Source organism: Plectrocnemia conspersa, unplaced genomic scaffold (assembly GCF_051122295.1).
Source record: "Plectrocnemia conspersa isolate PC_06_02 unplaced genomic scaffold, ASM5112229v1 ptg000003l, whole genome shotgun sequence".
Classification (NCBI taxonomy): Eukaryota; Metazoa; Arthropoda; class Insecta; order Trichoptera; family Polycentropodidae; genus Plectrocnemia; species Plectrocnemia conspersa.
Window position 1 is genome coordinate 17,531,208 of NW_028277167.1, and position 18,902 is coordinate 17,550,109.

Genomic DNA, 18,902 nt, shown 5'->3' on the forward strand with positions numbered 1-18,902 from the left:
TACAAAAGACTTTAAAAGTTTCTAAGGTTTGGTGAAATGACGAGAGTGAGTGAGAGATAAGGACGTGCGAAGCACGCGAGCGAGCGAAAGGGAATGTATCTCACCGTTCGCCTCTGATATTAATGTAAAATGTAATAAAAAGCGAAACATAATTAAAATATATTTAATAGTAAAATTATTTATACTGCTATAAAAATAGCTACATAATTCTCCGCCATTTAGAATTCACTACTTTAAAAAATACAATGTATACATTATCAAATTTTATAAAAAAATCATTGCTAAATTGGAATGTAGCTAATTCATAAAATTTTACCAATCGTAATGATTTTCAGTTTTGTTTATTATTATGCAATTCCCCTTTATTTATACAAAAATAATATCACAACATTTCATTGTCAATGGTTAAAAACATACAATATATGTATTATATATGTATACACATCATAATAATTTGATACATTATATTTAAAAACACAGTTATCTTTTTAAGAACAATATCTTATGTGTTTTAATACTTTTATCATATTTTTATGATTAAATATTGCTTCAAATTAAACTTTAAACATAGCTTAAAATAAATATATATATATAAAATGCGTATATTTTATTATCACATGCACAAGTCTTCATTTCTTCGTAAACGTTTATTATTTACACAAAAATAACTTTTTATTAAATAAACACCAAGATAGGTGTTGAAACAGTAGATAAAAAATATAAATGTTATATGTGGAAAAATGTAACAAATTTCAATATTATTTCATCTTAGGTTCTGTAGCGAAACTGTACACACCTTGATGGACAATTGCGCCCAACGACTCGCTTTGGTGTGACCAAGCCTTTATTTTATAAATCTATTATATTATTTACTTATAAAAAACCCTGTATGAAATGAAAATAGTTTTCAATATCCACAACTTATCTCGAAGCCAATTTCCACTTTAGGAGAAAATACGCCATAATCCTCATGATTACGACAATTATGCATAATGCATAAACATCTTTCCAAAATTGATCACCGCTCATTGCAATCTCATTCAAGAATTTCTGAGGATATCTATAAACGTCGGAGATCAAACATTAAAATATGTATGTATTAAAATATATTTATATATTTTATTGTATTATACCTATAGTGGCAATATTTTTCAGCACAGTCGAGTATAGGTCGATTTTCTCCGTATATAGCTCCTACGTAGCCTTCTAATCCATATCTTAGATACGATACGTATGAGCCCCAGTATAGATATTCTGGTAAATCGCGAAGAGTCACGCCGAATCCAGCAAACATCATCACAGGTACCGATAGAGTAGGACCAATGAATGTGCCATTCTGTAACACGCATCATATTATTTAAAAGTATGTTTATATATTTTGTGGCTATTATAATATAGTTTACTTACAACTACGTTAAATATTGCGCCAATCATCAGTCCAAAACTGTGAGCCACAAATACAACCAATAGCGAAATGGTAAAGAACATTGAAAATCTGATCCATTCTAATGGCTGTGCTGACATTCCGTAGATTATTATTGAAAATAGAAAGCAACACAATATCTGAAAATCAATTTATTTATTTATAGTGTATTTAGAAACATCGTCGAGAATGCTATGGCATTATATCCTAGCCAGGCGCATACGGTGGAATACATTCTCTTTCGCTCGCTCGCCTGCTAAGTGACGAGAGTGAGTGAGAAAAAGTGGGTGTGCGGAACGTATATAATGCACGCCCGTATCTCACTGTACGCGCCTGATCCTAACGTCATTAGGGTACAAATTACTCTCTCTCTCTCTCTTGTAGAGATATCTGATAATTTTCCATGTAATCCTATTCAATAACAAGGAGTACTCCATTTCTTTGGGACACGGGAAAGTTGAGCCATATTCGAGGATGATACGAACTAGTGCATCGTGAAGATCGCGAATCGCCAATAAATTGTGAGCGTGCTTTTATATCTCATTCCACATAAATGTAAATATAAATACAAACAACTTACAGTAATAGGAATATCTACTATTGTGACTGCAAAATAATATGACCGTAAAGAGTACCATCTGTTGAAGTGTTCCTTGCGTAATATGGACATTTCAGTTGGAACTATAATATTAAGTAAAACATAGTTAAATGAATAACATGTAAAATAAATATAAATATACATTTATATATACACACATGTAAGAATAGTTAGCATCTTTGTGGTCATCATATGGTGCATTAGTATAGCGAACAATAAATTGTAATTATCCAACACCCTTGAACCTTCGTTTCCAGAGTTGACGAAAAGCATTCCGAGCATCAAACCAGTTAGAACATTAACCAGGATTCTGAGATGGGTCAAGGTCTGAAAAATATTTTTTAAATCAGTACATTTGTAATAATTTGTATAAGATTTATAGCTATAAACGAATCGTACAGTATCTTTCCGTGTCTTTATAATACCACGTTTCAATAAAACTTTGAACTGATTACTCTCTGGCGTTTCTTCCAATTCTGTACTTTTGATGCGATTCAATTTAGATAAAGGATTTTGAGATCTCAGCGTTTTCAAGTCGCATATTTGAGTCGGATTAGAGAACCATTGAAGACTCCTTCCGTTTTCCATTCCGTTCACTAATGATTTTATTTTATCTGGGCCGTATTCACCACTGGCTAGTTCAATGACTAAAATTGTTTTTATTTTATAAAATAACACATTCTCATATTAAAATATTATAAATAATTAATATTGAACATACTGTAATCAGCTGGGTTGTGATATTTTGGACACGGCATATCGACACTTTGTAAATAAGGAACCAAATTATCAGTACTTCCTTGGTATAAGCATTCTCCATCGGCCAAAACGTATACTTGATCAAACATTTGGAACAACGAAGCGGCAGGTTGATGTATTGTGCATATGATTGTTCTACCCTGTTGAGCTAAAATCTTCAGTTGCGAAACGACTTGTTTACAAGAGTTGCTATCTAGACCCCTGCGATAAAAAATATTTTATAAAAAATCATAAAACATGAGTATTTATAGATAGTATATAAACAAATTACGTAGTTGGTTCATCTAAGAACATAATTAGAGGATTGTTTATGAGTTCTAAAGCGATTGAAAGTCTTTTTCTTTGTCCGCCTGATAATCTGGAAGCGCGGGTGTTTTGGTGCTCGTATAAACCAAGTGTTGTGAGAATTTCTTCAATCTAAAATAAAATAAATTTTACTGTACTGAATAAACTATAGGGGTACTTTACAAAATTAGTTAACATACAATTTCTGCTTTTTCATAATGCGGGAGGTTCATGTTCAATTTTAGATCAGCAGCCGTTTCCATGTTTTCTTGTACAGTCAACAATGGTTGTAATTGATCTTCTTGCATGATGTAACAAGACATCTTTTTGAACATATCTAAAAAAATATAAATAGATTAATCATATTTATATAGCATTTTCGAATATTTTAAGCAGTTTAAAACACGACAAATCAGATTTTAAAACAATCTGTAATACTCATATTTTAATGTCGTATACTAAGAGGGCAGCAGTGCAAACTGCGGTTGTAAAAAATGATAACTAATAACTTTTTAATATGGTTTACATTTGAAGATAAACATCCTTTTGAAGAACTTTGCCTCAATAACACATTATTCATAAGCGTTTGCTAAAAAGAGAATAATAAAAATACATGTGCTTTTTTTTCTTATATATTTTTCATTATCGTGGTTGAATAAAATATATAGCCTCAATTTTTACGTTTTTTTCATTGAATATTTGAGAAAATTTTAACAAAAGCTTTTTTTTAATATTAATATTTTTTAATAGTCAAATTTAGAATGTATTATTTTAATCAATGTTTTTGAATTCGCTATGGTTAAATCAGTATATGTCTAACAGTGAATCGCAAACTAATGAAACATAAAAAAGCTTGGGAATCACTGATCTATTTCAAATAGTTTAAGACTATTTTAGGTCAAATATTAGTGGTAAAATCTTTGGAAGACCTTTCAGATAAGTTAGCGATTGATGAATGTGTGTAGAAAGGCCGATATATGGTGATGAGATATAATATGTGTTTATTACCTAGATACAGATAAGAGAAGGATATCGATTTTTTTCAACTATTTTAGCTAGTACGATATTAGTAATATATTTACCAAAAACCTTTCAGTAAATAGGCGGTTGAACTTTTCAGTTTCTTTTTTATATGAAGTTGTACACACGGTGTTCAATAATACATCAATAACTCAACGGTTTACTTTACATTTTAATAAAAAAAAATGATTGGCGCGTTTTAAAAATTAGATCTTTATAAAACTACTGTAATTATTAGAATAGTGTCGATGTTAGAGTACAATATTTTCTCGAGTAAATAAAAGTACAGGCATGAAACTGTTTCATAATGTAAGAAGAACAGGTTTTAGTTTATTATTTATAAACATATATTATATGAATGTTACGTGATTTTAAGAATGATTCACAACTACAGACAAATACTCACGTGCACATATGTATGTTATAATCATTAGTAGCATTCAACATTGAACGCCTCTGAAGCATTTAACTTATATAGATATTATGTTTCACTTCTGCTTGGGTATTTCTTTCTATTTTATTGAGTGTATTCATTTCAGAACTTGACAGAGTATACATTGAAATTGATCACCAAATTGGCTTCTGAAAAAATTTGCTAACAAGAAAAGCTCGACTTTAAAAAAGAGTTTTACTCTTATGTAATTTATTTTGAGAAGGCGTTTGACAAAGTCCAACATTAGAGAATAATGAAAATATTAAAATGAACATGAATAAACGATATCCGAATTATTGCCAATATGCGGATAATCGAGAGGGCTGCAAACGCATAAGTAAAGACGCAGAATCCTGTAAAAATACGTACACAAGCACAAGACAGTCAGTTTGGGAATTGGTGACATATATTTTATTAAAAATTATGAAGTGTTATATAAGTAAGTTTTTAAAAAATAGCACAGTTTTATAAATAAAAATTCGAGCATGCTGCCGGACCCGAATCCATGGCCTCTGGGTTACCAGTCTAGACCTTACGCACTATGCTTAAAATGTTGACGGAGTCATGTAATTTGCCATGTAGATGGAGTTATAATAGAAAATGCAACAAAATGTAACCACAGACTAGATATATAATTCTAGAATAAGAAAGACATGACAATAATCAACTAAATGAAAATGTTTTTGTGAGCAAGTCTTGAGCATGCTTTTAAGAATGACAATAATAAATTGTTATGTTTTCTCTGTCTTTCTATACCGAGTAGAATAATGGACGCTCATATAGAAGGCAATCAAGTAAAAGCCTTTGAAATGTGGGTATGCTCCGTATCAGTTATATTGACTAAGTAAAAAATATGAAAGTGATGTCGAGAAATAACACATAAAATAAATAAGAGGAAATCGCACAATGATTTGGATATAATGCTGGTGCAGTAATAAGTATTGTATATTAATAATCATATATTTAATGGTTGCTTCATAAATCAACTTTTACACTCTGTTAATTGCACACAAATTATATAGTAAACGATTATGGGTATGTGAGATAAAATTATCAATTGTAAAGTGGAATTCATTATGTTAAATGCGGAAAATAAAATACAGATATAAGCAGATTCATCACATAAATTTGCATACGTCAGTTGTTTGGTGTTATAAACAAGTACATCAGAGCATTTATTTTAATTAATAAATAGAAATATATTTATAAGCCTACTCAATTCTCTGCCTCTTCCGTTGACGTAAACTGCTCCTTGTACTCCGTTTGTGCGATAGCCAGACAGTACGTCCAGCAATGTGGATTTCCCTGCACCAGATGGTCCCATAATAGCTATCATTTGACCTGGCAAGAATCTTCCATACACTCCATGGAGGATCTCTTTACTTCCTGAAAAATAATAATTGATTTTAAGAAAAAGTTTTTATGTATATTGTGGTTTTAAATAGAAACCGCATTCGGATACAATTAGATCTTCATTGTGGCCGGCAAGAGGATTTTTTGTGGTTTGCGATATATATTGTGGATCATGTGAATTAATGCGGCTTTTAAGACGATTGGAGCTTTGTACAATTCCAATATTATAAGTAATTTTCTAGACGTTTTTTGGGTTTTACAGCAAGTACAAAAAATAAATTCAAGGTCAATGCAAAATAATTTGCCATACACAATTGCATGCAAAACCATAAATGTCTATAGAAATAATTTAATCTTGCTGTTTAAAGCTGGTTTGGTACATATACATTTTTTTTATTTTTATTTAATATGTTTTATTTATGACGATTGTGATTCTTTAGGATAACCTGTTAGGTCATGATGGTTTTAATTTAATTTAAATAAATAAAGACTTACACAAAAAAAAATTTTAATTTCTCTATAATATGTTTGAACTTAAGTTAAATCAATATTGCTTATTATTAATTTTAATCATTGGTATGAGTGCCTGTTTATATAATATGATTTGAGACCTTTGTCATTAAGCAGAAACAATTTTAGATTGTTAAAATGCTCGATATTGAGTTCAAGACTGAAAAATTGGTATAAATAAAATTGACAATAGAACTAATAAATTTATTAAAGGAATTTATTTTAAAAAAATGTCAAAAATATGAGTTATATGAACATTCTTGTGCATTAATTTGACATGAACTCATCAGAATGCAAGTCTAAGGTTATCGAAATTATAACAAGCCTCGAGATTTTAGCGGTCCCCGCTGGAACCGATACTGTTATCAATGTTTGTTTATTTACAATGTCGTTTACCTCGCATTAACATATATTTAAAAAATGATTTGTTTACATTTCGTATCACATTAATAAATACAAAGTTTCCTACGACTTCCAAAATGTAAATATTTAAGAGCTCAAAGGTATTATGAATATATTTATTTATATTCTAAGACGACAACAAAGACAGACCAATTGAAGTAAGCTCGTCGAAATGTAATAGTAAAAGTCGTTACTTCGTCGATAATTATCATTATGACATTATCAATGATGCTTCACGTTTGTTTACATATACTTTGTTCTCGATCTCTTTGACCAACATTCGTATCTAAATCGTTGTCACGGGTCATTTAAAAAGCATTTTTCATCAGCAAACTTTGGAATTACACATGATTGTGATAAAATTTGTATTAAACTATTACGCGATAAATAATATGTAAGGTGCGACAAACTTATGATTTTATTTATTAAAAATTCTAGTATTTTATAATTGTATAAAAATACTGAATTCACAGTTAAGCTCATATTTTATTTTCTTTTGGTACCACTATGTCAAACGTGTATGGTTATGACATTGAAGCAAAGGTCCAATCGTCGCAATGGAAGCGCTATTAAAAGCCAAAAGAAATAAAAGCAAGTCAAGATCCATCGAATGTCAAGGGTTTCCTTATAGTTTTCTTCGACTAAAACAGTATAGTCCTATTCAAATTATTATAATAGCATATCATCAATAAGATAATCCATAGAAATAATACCGTTGATGTTGCTACGTTAATGCCAGCAGATAAATATGACATTAAAGGACAAATTTTTGCGACCATAGAACAGATAATGGCAAAATAGCTGAGTAAGCTGAAAATGACTAATGATTTACAGATTGGAAGACTCTTTGGCATAAGTGTATCAAATAATAAGTTTTTTATAAAAATAAAAATTATTGTTATGTTTTAATCACATCTTTGTACAAATATGTATGGCTATAAGAAATAAACCTATTAATATCGACGTCAAATATATAATTTATGACAAGAATGTGTTAAACTGTATAGGAAATATGTGCTTGACATTTATCTTTGAAGGTTAAAGCCTGTTTTTAATCGAAAATGATTTTAGTTGAGAAAAAATATTGTTCCGTTTCAAATGATTTTACCTACTGTTTATTATAAGACAATACGTAATAATAAAACTGTAGTGTTATAATTAGATACAGTTTTTAAGTAAAAAATAAAAAAAAACGTTTGTTTGATTCTAAAACGTAAGATGATGAAATTATCTAAAACAACATTTGTGTTTTTGTCATTAAATTCATCTAATCAATGCGAAACTATATGCATTATATTAATTTATCTATTTCTTGTTAATGTTTTGCTGTAACATGATAGGCGTTATCCCAATGCGTTACAATGGGGGTAAACATAATTAATACCTATAAGTAAATAGCGAGACACCAAATCAAAATCGATTTAAAAGCTAATGATTTTCAATGACTATTTTATTAAGTAAAAACTATTACATAGATCTGTCACTATGAGAAAACTATCTGTGATGGTTCATCGTAATTATATTTATATAATAGTTACTAATATAGATCTTCTAAATATAATAAAAATAAAATAAAATGGAATATGATTTGCCCTTTCCTTCATGTCAGCAGTGTTTGTTTTAATATGGGATCCGAGCCCAGGTCTTTTAGGTATTAGTCACTGACTTATTCCATTGGCCTATCGTGCTGTTAATGTGAAACTATTCTTGGATTTTTTTTATTATAATATAATGCAGCTTGATAATTGGCTCAATGCTGGTAATTAATAGTTATGTTGGTCGTTAATAGTTATAATAATTCATGGCATTAATTTACTGTGATCCTATTAAAAATATAGTAATAAAAATCTTACCTTTTCTAAAACCCAATTCGACTGTATATTTTATCTTCTCGAAATACAGATCGACCGACTCTTTAGGAATTTGCACAAGAGCCTTTGGTATGAGTCCAGGAATAATCTCATTCTTGGACTCGTATGTCTGGTTACCATTTGCGTTGCTCTGTATAAATTTAGTCTCTATCTCTACGAATTTGGTCGTTTGACTAGAACCAGAAGAGCACCCTTCCAACAGCACCGTTCCGTTTAGTGCCGGTAGAGCCATAGCCATGATTGATTTGTCGATTTGGTCAAACTACATTTAATGGTCGATCTGAAATCAAAACATAAAATATGATTAATAGTACTTTAGGCATGGCGATGATGATTAAAACTGCATCGTGTTCGCAAGGTGAATGTTAAAGAAAAATTATAAAACTTGCGATTAAATCTGCATGAGTCCTTGACATATACTAACAGTTGGAGCAATAACCAGCTGGTTGGACTCAGAAGGTCGAGTGCATAAATATTCGCAGTTGGATAAACAGAATTTTAACCTTTGAACTGAACGATTAACTTATCAGTTTATAGTGAATCGTTAATTGTGTTCCGAATGACAAATTTCAGTATGATATCATATATATTATACTTTGAAGAGCAAAATACGGAAACTGATAAGTCTAACAAAGCAATTGAATTACTTATCTAATCGATGATAATCTAAAGATTTTAAAATCAGAACGATTTTATAAAATAAAATGTTGATCAATCGTTACAATGTATCATATAATTAATGTTGCTTTTATACAATAATTATTATATGAAAAGGTATACTATGTTATTTGGTAATAATTTGTAGATTATAATGGTTATGTATAATTGAATTATTGTAAAACACAATTTATGTTTACAAAATATTTTTTCATAAATATAGGACTAATTATGTTTATTAAAATAATTAAAAAAATAAGTTTGCCTAGTTAAAATGCCAGTCTTTTTTATATAAAAGGTATGAGATTGATTTTTTGCAGCGAAATAATAAAAACAAATTACAGCTTTAGCATACGTTAGCAAAAAATAAACCGTTATAACAAACAATATTTTTTTTACTTAAAAACACCAAGATTTATTTTCTAATTTTAAATCGAATTCATAAATTCATAATCTAGATCCTAAAAATTATCTTTAAATATATTATAATAATTTTTAACTTTTTCGAAACAGAAGTAAGGAATAAAGAATTTGAGCTATATATTGTATTAAAATTAAAAACAATTGTATATTTAATTAAAATTAGAAGACCTTATCTTTATGGCTAAAAAATTGCCTAATTTATAATATTTTTAGTTTTTATACCCCAATTTCAAATTTAACAGTTAACTCTAAATTTGATTTTAACAATTTTAATAAAATTATTTTTTGTTAGCATATATTTACTAGCAATGAAAATAACGTCAATGATTTTAAACTTGAAAAAAAAATGAAAGGGTTAAAAAATCATTTACCAAAAAAGGCCACGTCTACCTAATTCACCTTTATTGACTAATTATAATTATATACATATTAAAAAATAAATACAAAAAATAAATTTAATAAAAAAATAAACATAATATATGTACGTTAAATAAAATAAAATATTAAAATATGATAGAATGATACATTATTAATATAAATAAAATAAATATAATAATTTTACACGCAAGGAAAAAGGTTGTTTCGTTGGCTTAATTTTGCTAGGTTGACTAAATCTAATCTTAAATCTTTAATAATACTATATCTAAATTTAGTATTTTTCATCCGTAATTTAAACTAATTTAGATTTAAAACAAATAATTACTTTTAATAAGTCAGTGTTTATAGAAGCTCTTAAATCAGATTTGATTATTTTAAGCACGAAAAATAAACGCCCCTTAGCGCACTTAACGTGTTCATCTTTTGAGGAGTATCGCCGTACATGTACGGCGGTCGATCTTTTACTGTTTAAAGGTACCCCACATATAACCGATAATAAATAAAAAACATTATATTTATATATATATATATATTATTTTAATTTGATTTAGAGTATATGATTTATATAGAGAATAATACCAATAAATTAAAGGGTACGAAATAAATTAACATAATAAATAATAGTTATAAAAAATACTGAAAGTCTCTGTATTTATATAAAAAAAACATAAAAAACAAATATTATATAATAAATATATAAAATAAATTAACGAATTTTTATTTATAGAAAAGTATTATTAAAAAATACTAATACAAAAAATTAGTAAAATAAATCAATAGAATCAGCGATTTTTTTTATAATAAAATAATAATTAATAAATAACAACAGAATTACTTATGAAAAAATAAATAAAATAACTCTTAAAGGGTTAAAGAAAATTAGAAAAAACGACTCCGACTCCGACTCCACAGCCCTAGTTGAAAGTCAAAGGACTTTTCTTAGAAACTGAACAAATCTTTTATTATAAAACATTATTGAGCTAAGTAACGATTGCAGTGTCAAAAATATATTATCTATGTGAGGCTTTGAATACCTCTAATTTTAACATATCTTTCTAGATGAAAGGAAAAGAGAGGCTATAACTAATCTGTACATATATTACACAACTATTGAACCGTTGAAGCTCATTTTGGATGTACAAAGTTCATTCATTTAACAAATCATGCTCAAGGTTAGCAAATAAAGTTTTTTTATATGTTAGCACTTAATTCGCTCGATATGTTTGTTTAGAGCTTTTTTAACAATTCCGATGACTAATGAAGAAAACGTCGACTTTTACCTGTTCGATTCGTGTAAAGGAAATCTCACCAAAAACAATATATTTTTATTATGTTTGAGCAAAAAATAATATTATCGCATAAAAATAGATATGTTTCAAAGTCACGATCTTTGGAACCTAACAATGATTCAGATCATTATTTTAATTTTCGCAATAAATACGCGCGATAAAACGAATGACATTTTTAACCAGTTATTTTAAATGATAAATCACAAATTATTCTCGAGCAAAATAGAGAATAAAATCACTTGTGTGGTAATATCTAAGTGATCTACTTTTGCGGTTAATGAAGGTTAAAGAACCGGAGTTATTGAACTGAAGTATGAAATCATAAATCGTGTAAATGATATAATCGCTTTGTTGTTTCTATTAGCATGCAAATTATATAATACGTTTGAAAATATTGAAGTAAAGATCGAAATATTTTAACAGGAAACATACCTCCTTTAATGATACAATTAAATGTATTGATTATAATTAATTAGCAATTACTACTGTCGGTCTAAAAATATTACATATGTGATTACGGAATAAAATAAATTTTAATATATACATTTATAGGAAAGTATTCATTAACTAATTAAGATTAAAATTAAAGTTTATATTTACTTAAGAAACCGATCGTTCACAATTCTACAGCGACGGTACGATTTTATTATTTTTAGTTTGAATTATTTTTTTCTGAGAAATTTGGTTTGAATGTTTTTTCATAATTTTCCATCGTAAAACCGTGCCGCATAAAAAAATAAAATTCATATCTCAAAGGGTTAGAATCCCGAATGTGGTATATCCCGACTTGGTACGAACATACAAAGTTCAACACCCGATATAATAATCATTGTAGACATGCAAATTTTGATATAAATAGAGAAAAAAATTATAATTAAATTGCCTGGACCAACCGTAATTGCTGAAAGCTTTTGAAATTAATTACATTATTTTTGATCTTTGGACTTTATGAGCGTTTATTTAAAAATTGCGTATCACAGCAAAGATATCCTTTAACACTTAAATCAATTTAAAAAAACTGAGACAACATTTACAAAGCCGAAGGGTCGGTGCATAATGCGACGGAATGCGTTCCATATCTCCATCGAAGAGATACTAAGTTCCCAATTTTACCGATTTTCAAATCATCGTACGCAGATATAGTCTAACTATATATTATATAATAACAAATAGTTTGTTTCCGAATATAACCATCGATATTGGTAAGATGATTTAGAACTGGATGCAATGTTGGACTTTCCACAATTCTCAAAGATATATAACCCCAATACTAAATCACTTTCGCTAAGGATATATTTGCTTAAAACATAACACAGATCTGCTACTTCGCTTTCGACTTGGAATAAACGAGATTTCCGCCGAACTCGAACAAAGCAAAGCAATGCCAAAACGACTCCGAATAAACGAGAAAAAAACCGATTTCCTATGATTGTCGACCAGGACCAGCTAAACAGTCACATAAAACCCAAGAGATCAATCCTATTTTCGAGATGACATGGAGATTACGCTACGTAGTAAGTACTACAGCACAAATGGTATGGCCAATTTCAGAAATGCCGTGATTAAAATATTAAATTATTAGTAACAACTAAGCGTTTATATATTATATCAATACCAATAAACTTATACTAACACGTTAAACTCAACGCTAGTGTCACTGTCCTAAATCAGGTATTGATTCGCTGAAATTAAAACAAACTAATGTTTCTTTATTTTTCAATACAATAAATATTAAAGTAGTAAATTTAATAGTACACGTGTAGATATAAACAATCTTGATTTCAAAGCATGTAAGTAATATAATGACTGTTGTACTATAAAATATGTACTAATTACATGGATTGATAATTCAAGGCGATCGACTCTACGTACGTCCGAAACGTTACTCTTTTGAACTATTTTTCGCTATAAATGCTTCACCACAGGGCCAGTGAAAGTCAACCTTTTCGTATCGCGCGCAATTATTACAACCTTGTCCGATCAAGAGGTTACCACATTTCACACGAAAAACTGATTGTTTGCACAGCCTCTATTCAATGGATGGGAGATGATTTGGAAATAGTATGCTTCATTATTTTTTCTGGTGCATTTGCATTTTGGAAACCGATGAGTTAACTTTCTATTACGTCAATTGTTTGATATGTAAATATAACAAAACGGTTTTTCGTAAGAGGTGCAAAGTGCGAATTTTTGCACAAATTTTTATAGTCGAACGATTTTTCTAATATATTTAATTGAATATTTAATCCAATCTTTTACACAACTAGTCTTTATAACAATTTGAACTTGATCTTTAACATGAATTATAGAGTTAAATCTACCTTGACTTTTGACTCGTCTTAACTCCACGTGCTGAGACAAAAGCTTCGTGATACTGAAACTCTACGGACTGGATAACATTTTTTCGTTTTGTCCCGTCACCGCGGGCTTTTTGCCAATCCCATTGTTTCAGAAGACATTTTTAATGCTCAAATCACTTGAGAGGTCATTGAAATGTGTTATTTCATTCTCACGTACGTATATGCGTGTGAACGAACTGTACATATTGATCATGAAGATCCACGAAATATTATTTATTACTAAAGAAAGAATTTGAAGTTTAGAAACATAATTTATATATTGATATTTTTTATGAAGGTTTGATCTCAATTGAAACGCTGCACAATGGTAACACTTCGTTCCAGCTCGTAGACGAGAATGTCGGTTCTTAAAGCTTACGTTAAAAAATCGTATATTAGACTTCAAGCAATATTAATTGAAGTTTCGATTATTTTATTATCGTCAACCACTACCTAAATTCTTATGCCTGCACTACACTCTCTGGAAGTTGGCCAAGGTTGGCCAAGGACGGAGAATATAGTGGGTCACTTCGGGGTTACTTCGGTCGAGTTCGGTTCTGCCCGCCCTAAAATCTCGGAGGGAGGTAAAGTGGGGGTAATTCAGTCGAGCGCTTCCGAACATTGTCGGCAAACGGACCGAAGTCGGAGCTGCTCTTTCGAGCGCGAGCGGTGAGATACTTCCCCTGTAGCTCTCTCGCGTGTTAAGTGACGAGAGTGAGAGAGATAATGATATGGTTTTTCGCAAACTGAGATAGAATGAGTAGCTCAGTTCAATTTCAGTATGCGCGTAGGCGTCCTATGGTCAACGCACATGACGAGCACTGCATCGTGGTCACGTGGTCAAGTTATAGTACCACATGCTTATCGGGGACTTCAACAGACTCTTACTGACATATTTGAATATTTTAGGGCACCAAAAGGGATTAATTATATTTTTGATAGTATATTATTCTAACAGATATCGTTATTATATTTTTTTCATATAAAATTAAATAATTAAAAAATAATTAGTAGTACTTGATTTTGTTTAAAAAAATCGTTTCGAATACCCTTATGTATTTTCCTAGATCGGTTTATATAAATGTCACACCATAACGAATTCTTATTTAGAATCGATGGCGACAAATTCTAGGATAGTCACAGATGTGGCGTATTCGGAAGTATCATTTTTATGCCTTATGGCATTTTGCAAAAGCCGACAAAGATTTTGCGTAAATTGAATATTTACGACCGAAAAGTTTTCACTGATATTGTATTGGTGAGTGCTCACACAAATTTTTATAATTATCAGTAGCGTAATTTTAATAATATGACAATTTAAAAATTGGGATTATTTGGCACATTTTTCGATCGCGCGCAAATATGCCAGCTGTACGTGACAGCAGCCGCCGTGCGGACGTCATTTACGGCCGCCGTCCGGACGGCAAAGTTTGTTCTCATATGTTCCATCATATTATTTATTGAATCCTGATAATTATAGCCAATGGATGTCTGGAAAATCAGTACTTCTTAAAAATAATATGTTTAAATTTCAACAGTTTTAACAGTTCATAGTTCTATATATGTACATACATTGATCTAATAAAACCTAATCAAAACTTCTACCTCTAACTGATCGTAAAAATATGTAAACGTCATTCTATTGTTTATTTTTACTTATTAACTACTGACTAATTAGTGTCAAAGTGAGGAAGGTTATGGAACTGCGTGCTAAGCGTTTTCTGTTGTTTTCGCCGTTTTCTATAGCGACCAATGAACCTGGATATTGTTCCGATAATACATTTATTACAGCTACTGCCATTTTGCGATAAAAGTTGCTTGTACGTTTATATAAATATATATTTGCAGTATTTGCATGTTATTATCATATTTACGATTTTGTTTTATCAACGATTTAATGGTTATTCTTACTTCGCAAACGCTATTTTTATTTTATAATTTATTTACTGAATTTCCGCATGTTTTATAATTTCGATAAATGTTATATCTACATTTATAAATACAATAAATTAAGATCATTATTGTATAATAATAATATTGCTCTTCAAACTAAATAATATAAATTTTATCGATGGATGAAAACAATACACATGGCTTTTTTTATTCAGTAAATATAAAAGTAAAATGACGATATCTAATTGTTGTATTTCAAGACCTCGAAGGCATAGTATTTATTATATACCATATGTTTCAAGATAGAATGAATACGATATTATCTATGAATCATTATACATATATTGAGCATAAGTAAGTAATTTAAAACTTTAATCAATACTAGGTGTGGTATCAAATTTTAATATAAAATCATAATAATCTTATAACAAAATTAGATGCTTTATAAATAGTCAATAGTGATTTTAAAAATAAATTGGGCAGATGTTTGCCAAGAAGAGTTTATTGAGTCAGATAATAGTATATCAGATCAACGTTAAAAGATAAACAAAGAAAAGCTGTAAAACGTAATTGTACAGGAAACTCCTACCGTGTAATGTCAACAACCAGTAAAAGTAACCATATTTAGAAATCGTTTGTCGACCACTATATTCAATTTTGATTTATTAGTAAAATTTAATATTTAAAACTTTTCTTAAAATATGATAGATATTTTGCTGTTAAATATAAATTTGAAATATTTTAATTAAGGCAATAATTATTAAAAAATAGGTTAAAAAGAACTATAATTAAAAATAAGAGATAATTACTGCAACATCCGAAAGTTTCAGGCTGCGCAGAATTTTTTAAGATTCATAATATATCAGAAAAAAACAGTTTATAACGAAATACACAAAAAAATATTTATTTTAAGGAAGACTTATATTTTTTGATGGCGGATCATGAAATTTTGGCACAGAATAGACAGATTTGTATTTTTTTATATTTTTAGCAATGAATTTGTATTAAATTTTGCGTTTAAAGTAGTTACTTTTAAAGTGTATTTAAGTGTAGTTAAACTGTAGTTTTGTAGGGATTTTTTTATAAAAAAGAATGGAACAAACTTTTTTAAGAAGGCTATGAAGATGGCCTATTCGGGAGATTATTTTTTCATAAGGTTCCTACGAAACTATATTAACACGTTTTGGGCATGAAATAAGTGGCAGTCAAAGTTGTTTCCTGAATATTTTTTTAAGCAATCATTGTATTGTTGTATGGTTATAACGAAACAAAGATCCAATCATCTCAACCGAAGTGCTTTGAAGAACCAAGACCAAAAAAACCACAACAAGTTCGATCAAAGGTCAAGGTTTTCTGTTCTTTTTTTATTATAACAGATACTAATACGAATTCTTATCACCAGATTGCATGATTAATAAAGATAATTTAATTGCAATTTACACCGTTTGCTTAAAGTAATCCGAAAAACAACCAGAATTGTGAGTAAACAAATATTTGACTTTGCACCACGATAACGCACCGGCTCACACTTAATTACTAATTCGAGAATTTTAGCACGAAACGACACCGTCGTATGTACAATATTTACCAAATATGCCTTCTTGTGACTATTTCCTGTTCCCATAAATAAAATTGAGCTAAAATGAAATAAAGTGAGTCAAAGATTACATCAAATAGTGCACTCCAAAAATGTTTTGTTAATTGGAAAAAAATCTGAACTACTTTAAAGAGAAAATTATCAATTACGAAAAATTAATGGTATTTATTTTTTATTATATAAAAATAACAATCAAAGATTTTATAGTGATAATTATGGTATGTCAATATTTATGTGTTAAATATCATATATAATTATATATATTTCGAATTATTATTATCATCAAAATTACTATCAGATTTAAATTAATTATTTATGGACTACATAAATATAATTAATGATGTCAATATTATCTAAGGTTTTTGAAGATTTTTAAGTTAATGAAACGAATCATATAAAAACATATTATATTAATAAATAACCTGAAAATCAACTCTAATGATATCCAATAGAAATATGTAATGCTCATTTTGTTTTGGTTCAGTATCGCGTCATTAGATCGGACAAATTGATTGATTAACTTCTTAACGCTTAAATAACAACCATATAAAACCAAACGATATATAAATAAATGCATAATTGACGTCATCGATCATTATTTAGTACATTCTTATGTGATTAGATTGCGATAATTGTGCGAAAACATTATCAGCAAATTTTGAGCATATTTTACAAAATCACAATCTCATAAACGAAATAAAGATCTAACGGTATCGTAAGATCGAAATTGTTTCTCGAGATATGATTCAAACAATGATAGATCTATCAATGGAACATGTTATGAAGATTATTACGTTCCCCTCAAATTTTCACAAGTAATAATATATCATTATAAAATAAACTGGTACTCACGTTATGTAGAATAGAATAAGAACAAATCGCTTTCACTGTTTCCGCTTCGATGATTCTCCAATTTTTGCTTTGTTTTTAACGAATTGAAGAACGCACTTACACTTTGTTACGAAACTAGTAGATTACGCGAGCGCACGAAACTAATTATTACTGTTTTTAATTGAATAGTTTCCGAGATTGTGGAAACACTGAACTAAATAGTCCAGTTCGTCCTCGGAACGTCCGACAACTTCGCCTGCCGTCAGATGAATAAGCTGATGCTTGTACGTTTGCTTTCCTTATAAACAATGCATCAGCTGTGACTCAGTGGCTCTCAACTGACTAAAAAAAATGTTTTCTTCTATTGTAAGCGACATATATTATTCTCTTATAAAATTATTTCTCCGAACAATAGTTCTGCAATAAATTTAGCTTATAAGTTTTAAGTTTAATACTTTTATTAACTCTTAGATTTTTATATCATACGATATAGACGAGATATACTTGTAAATATATCATTATGTAACATATTATAAATATATTTTTATGTGCCTATCTGTTATTGGTTGTTGGCAATCATTCTGCCTACATTTGTCTTATTTACTAATATCCTAAATAGTGGTAGTATCCTAAATAAAAAGGTACTATTTCAAAACCACTTTCAGAGGGTCTAACAATGAAAAGATGGGAAAATTAATATTTTCGGGATAATACACCACATGACTTTTTTATTGTTTAATGCTTTATCTTTACAAATTATGCGTATATAAAACCAAACTTAAAAGGCTTTTAGACATCTAATCTTTTGCTCTGTGAGCGTCCACGCTTTTGCTTTGTATAG

The 18,902-nt window shown here is 29.2% G+C and overlaps 1 protein-coding gene across 1 annotated transcript; it reads right to left on the reverse strand.

Annotated features, from left to right (window-relative positions):
- Window positions 1–148: 148 nt before the first annotated feature.
- LOC148236831 (ATP-binding cassette sub-family G member 4) lies at window positions 149–18,333 on the reverse strand. Its single transcript, XM_088182760.1, has 12 exons — window positions 18,083–18,333; window positions 8,637–8,934; window positions 5,734–5,904; window positions 3,266–3,402; window positions 3,052–3,197; window positions 2,743–2,981; window positions 2,421–2,668; window positions 2,180–2,348; window positions 2,004–2,104; window positions 1,408–1,563; window positions 1,134–1,336; window positions 149–1,060 (listed from the first exon to the last, which is right to left on the reverse strand). Exons 2-12 carry the CDS (start codon window positions 8,890–8,892, stop codon window positions 922–924), a joined length of 1,965 nt encoding a protein of 654 aa, XP_088038886.1. The 5' UTR covers window positions 8,893–8,934; window positions 18,083–18,333; the 3' UTR covers window positions 149–921.
- Between the last annotated feature and the right edge of the window lie 569 nt (window positions 18,334–18,902).

What these genes read in the sequence shown, in the direction of transcription:
- LOC148236831 (XM_088182760.1), bottom strand. Translation starts at nt 8,892, where the DNA reads ATGGCTATGGCTCTACCGGCACTAAACGGAACGGTGCTGTTGGAAGGG. An exon ending in TTCTTAGATGAACCAACTAC is followed by an intron (nt 2,982 to 3,051) that starts GTAATTTGTTTA and finishes TTTTTATCGCAG; the next exon opens with GGGTCTAGATAGCAACTCTT. An exon ending in TCACAACCCAGCTGATTACA is followed by an intron (nt 2,669 to 2,742) that starts GTATGTTCAATA and finishes AAACAATTTTAG; the next exon opens with TCATTGAACTAGCCAGTGGT.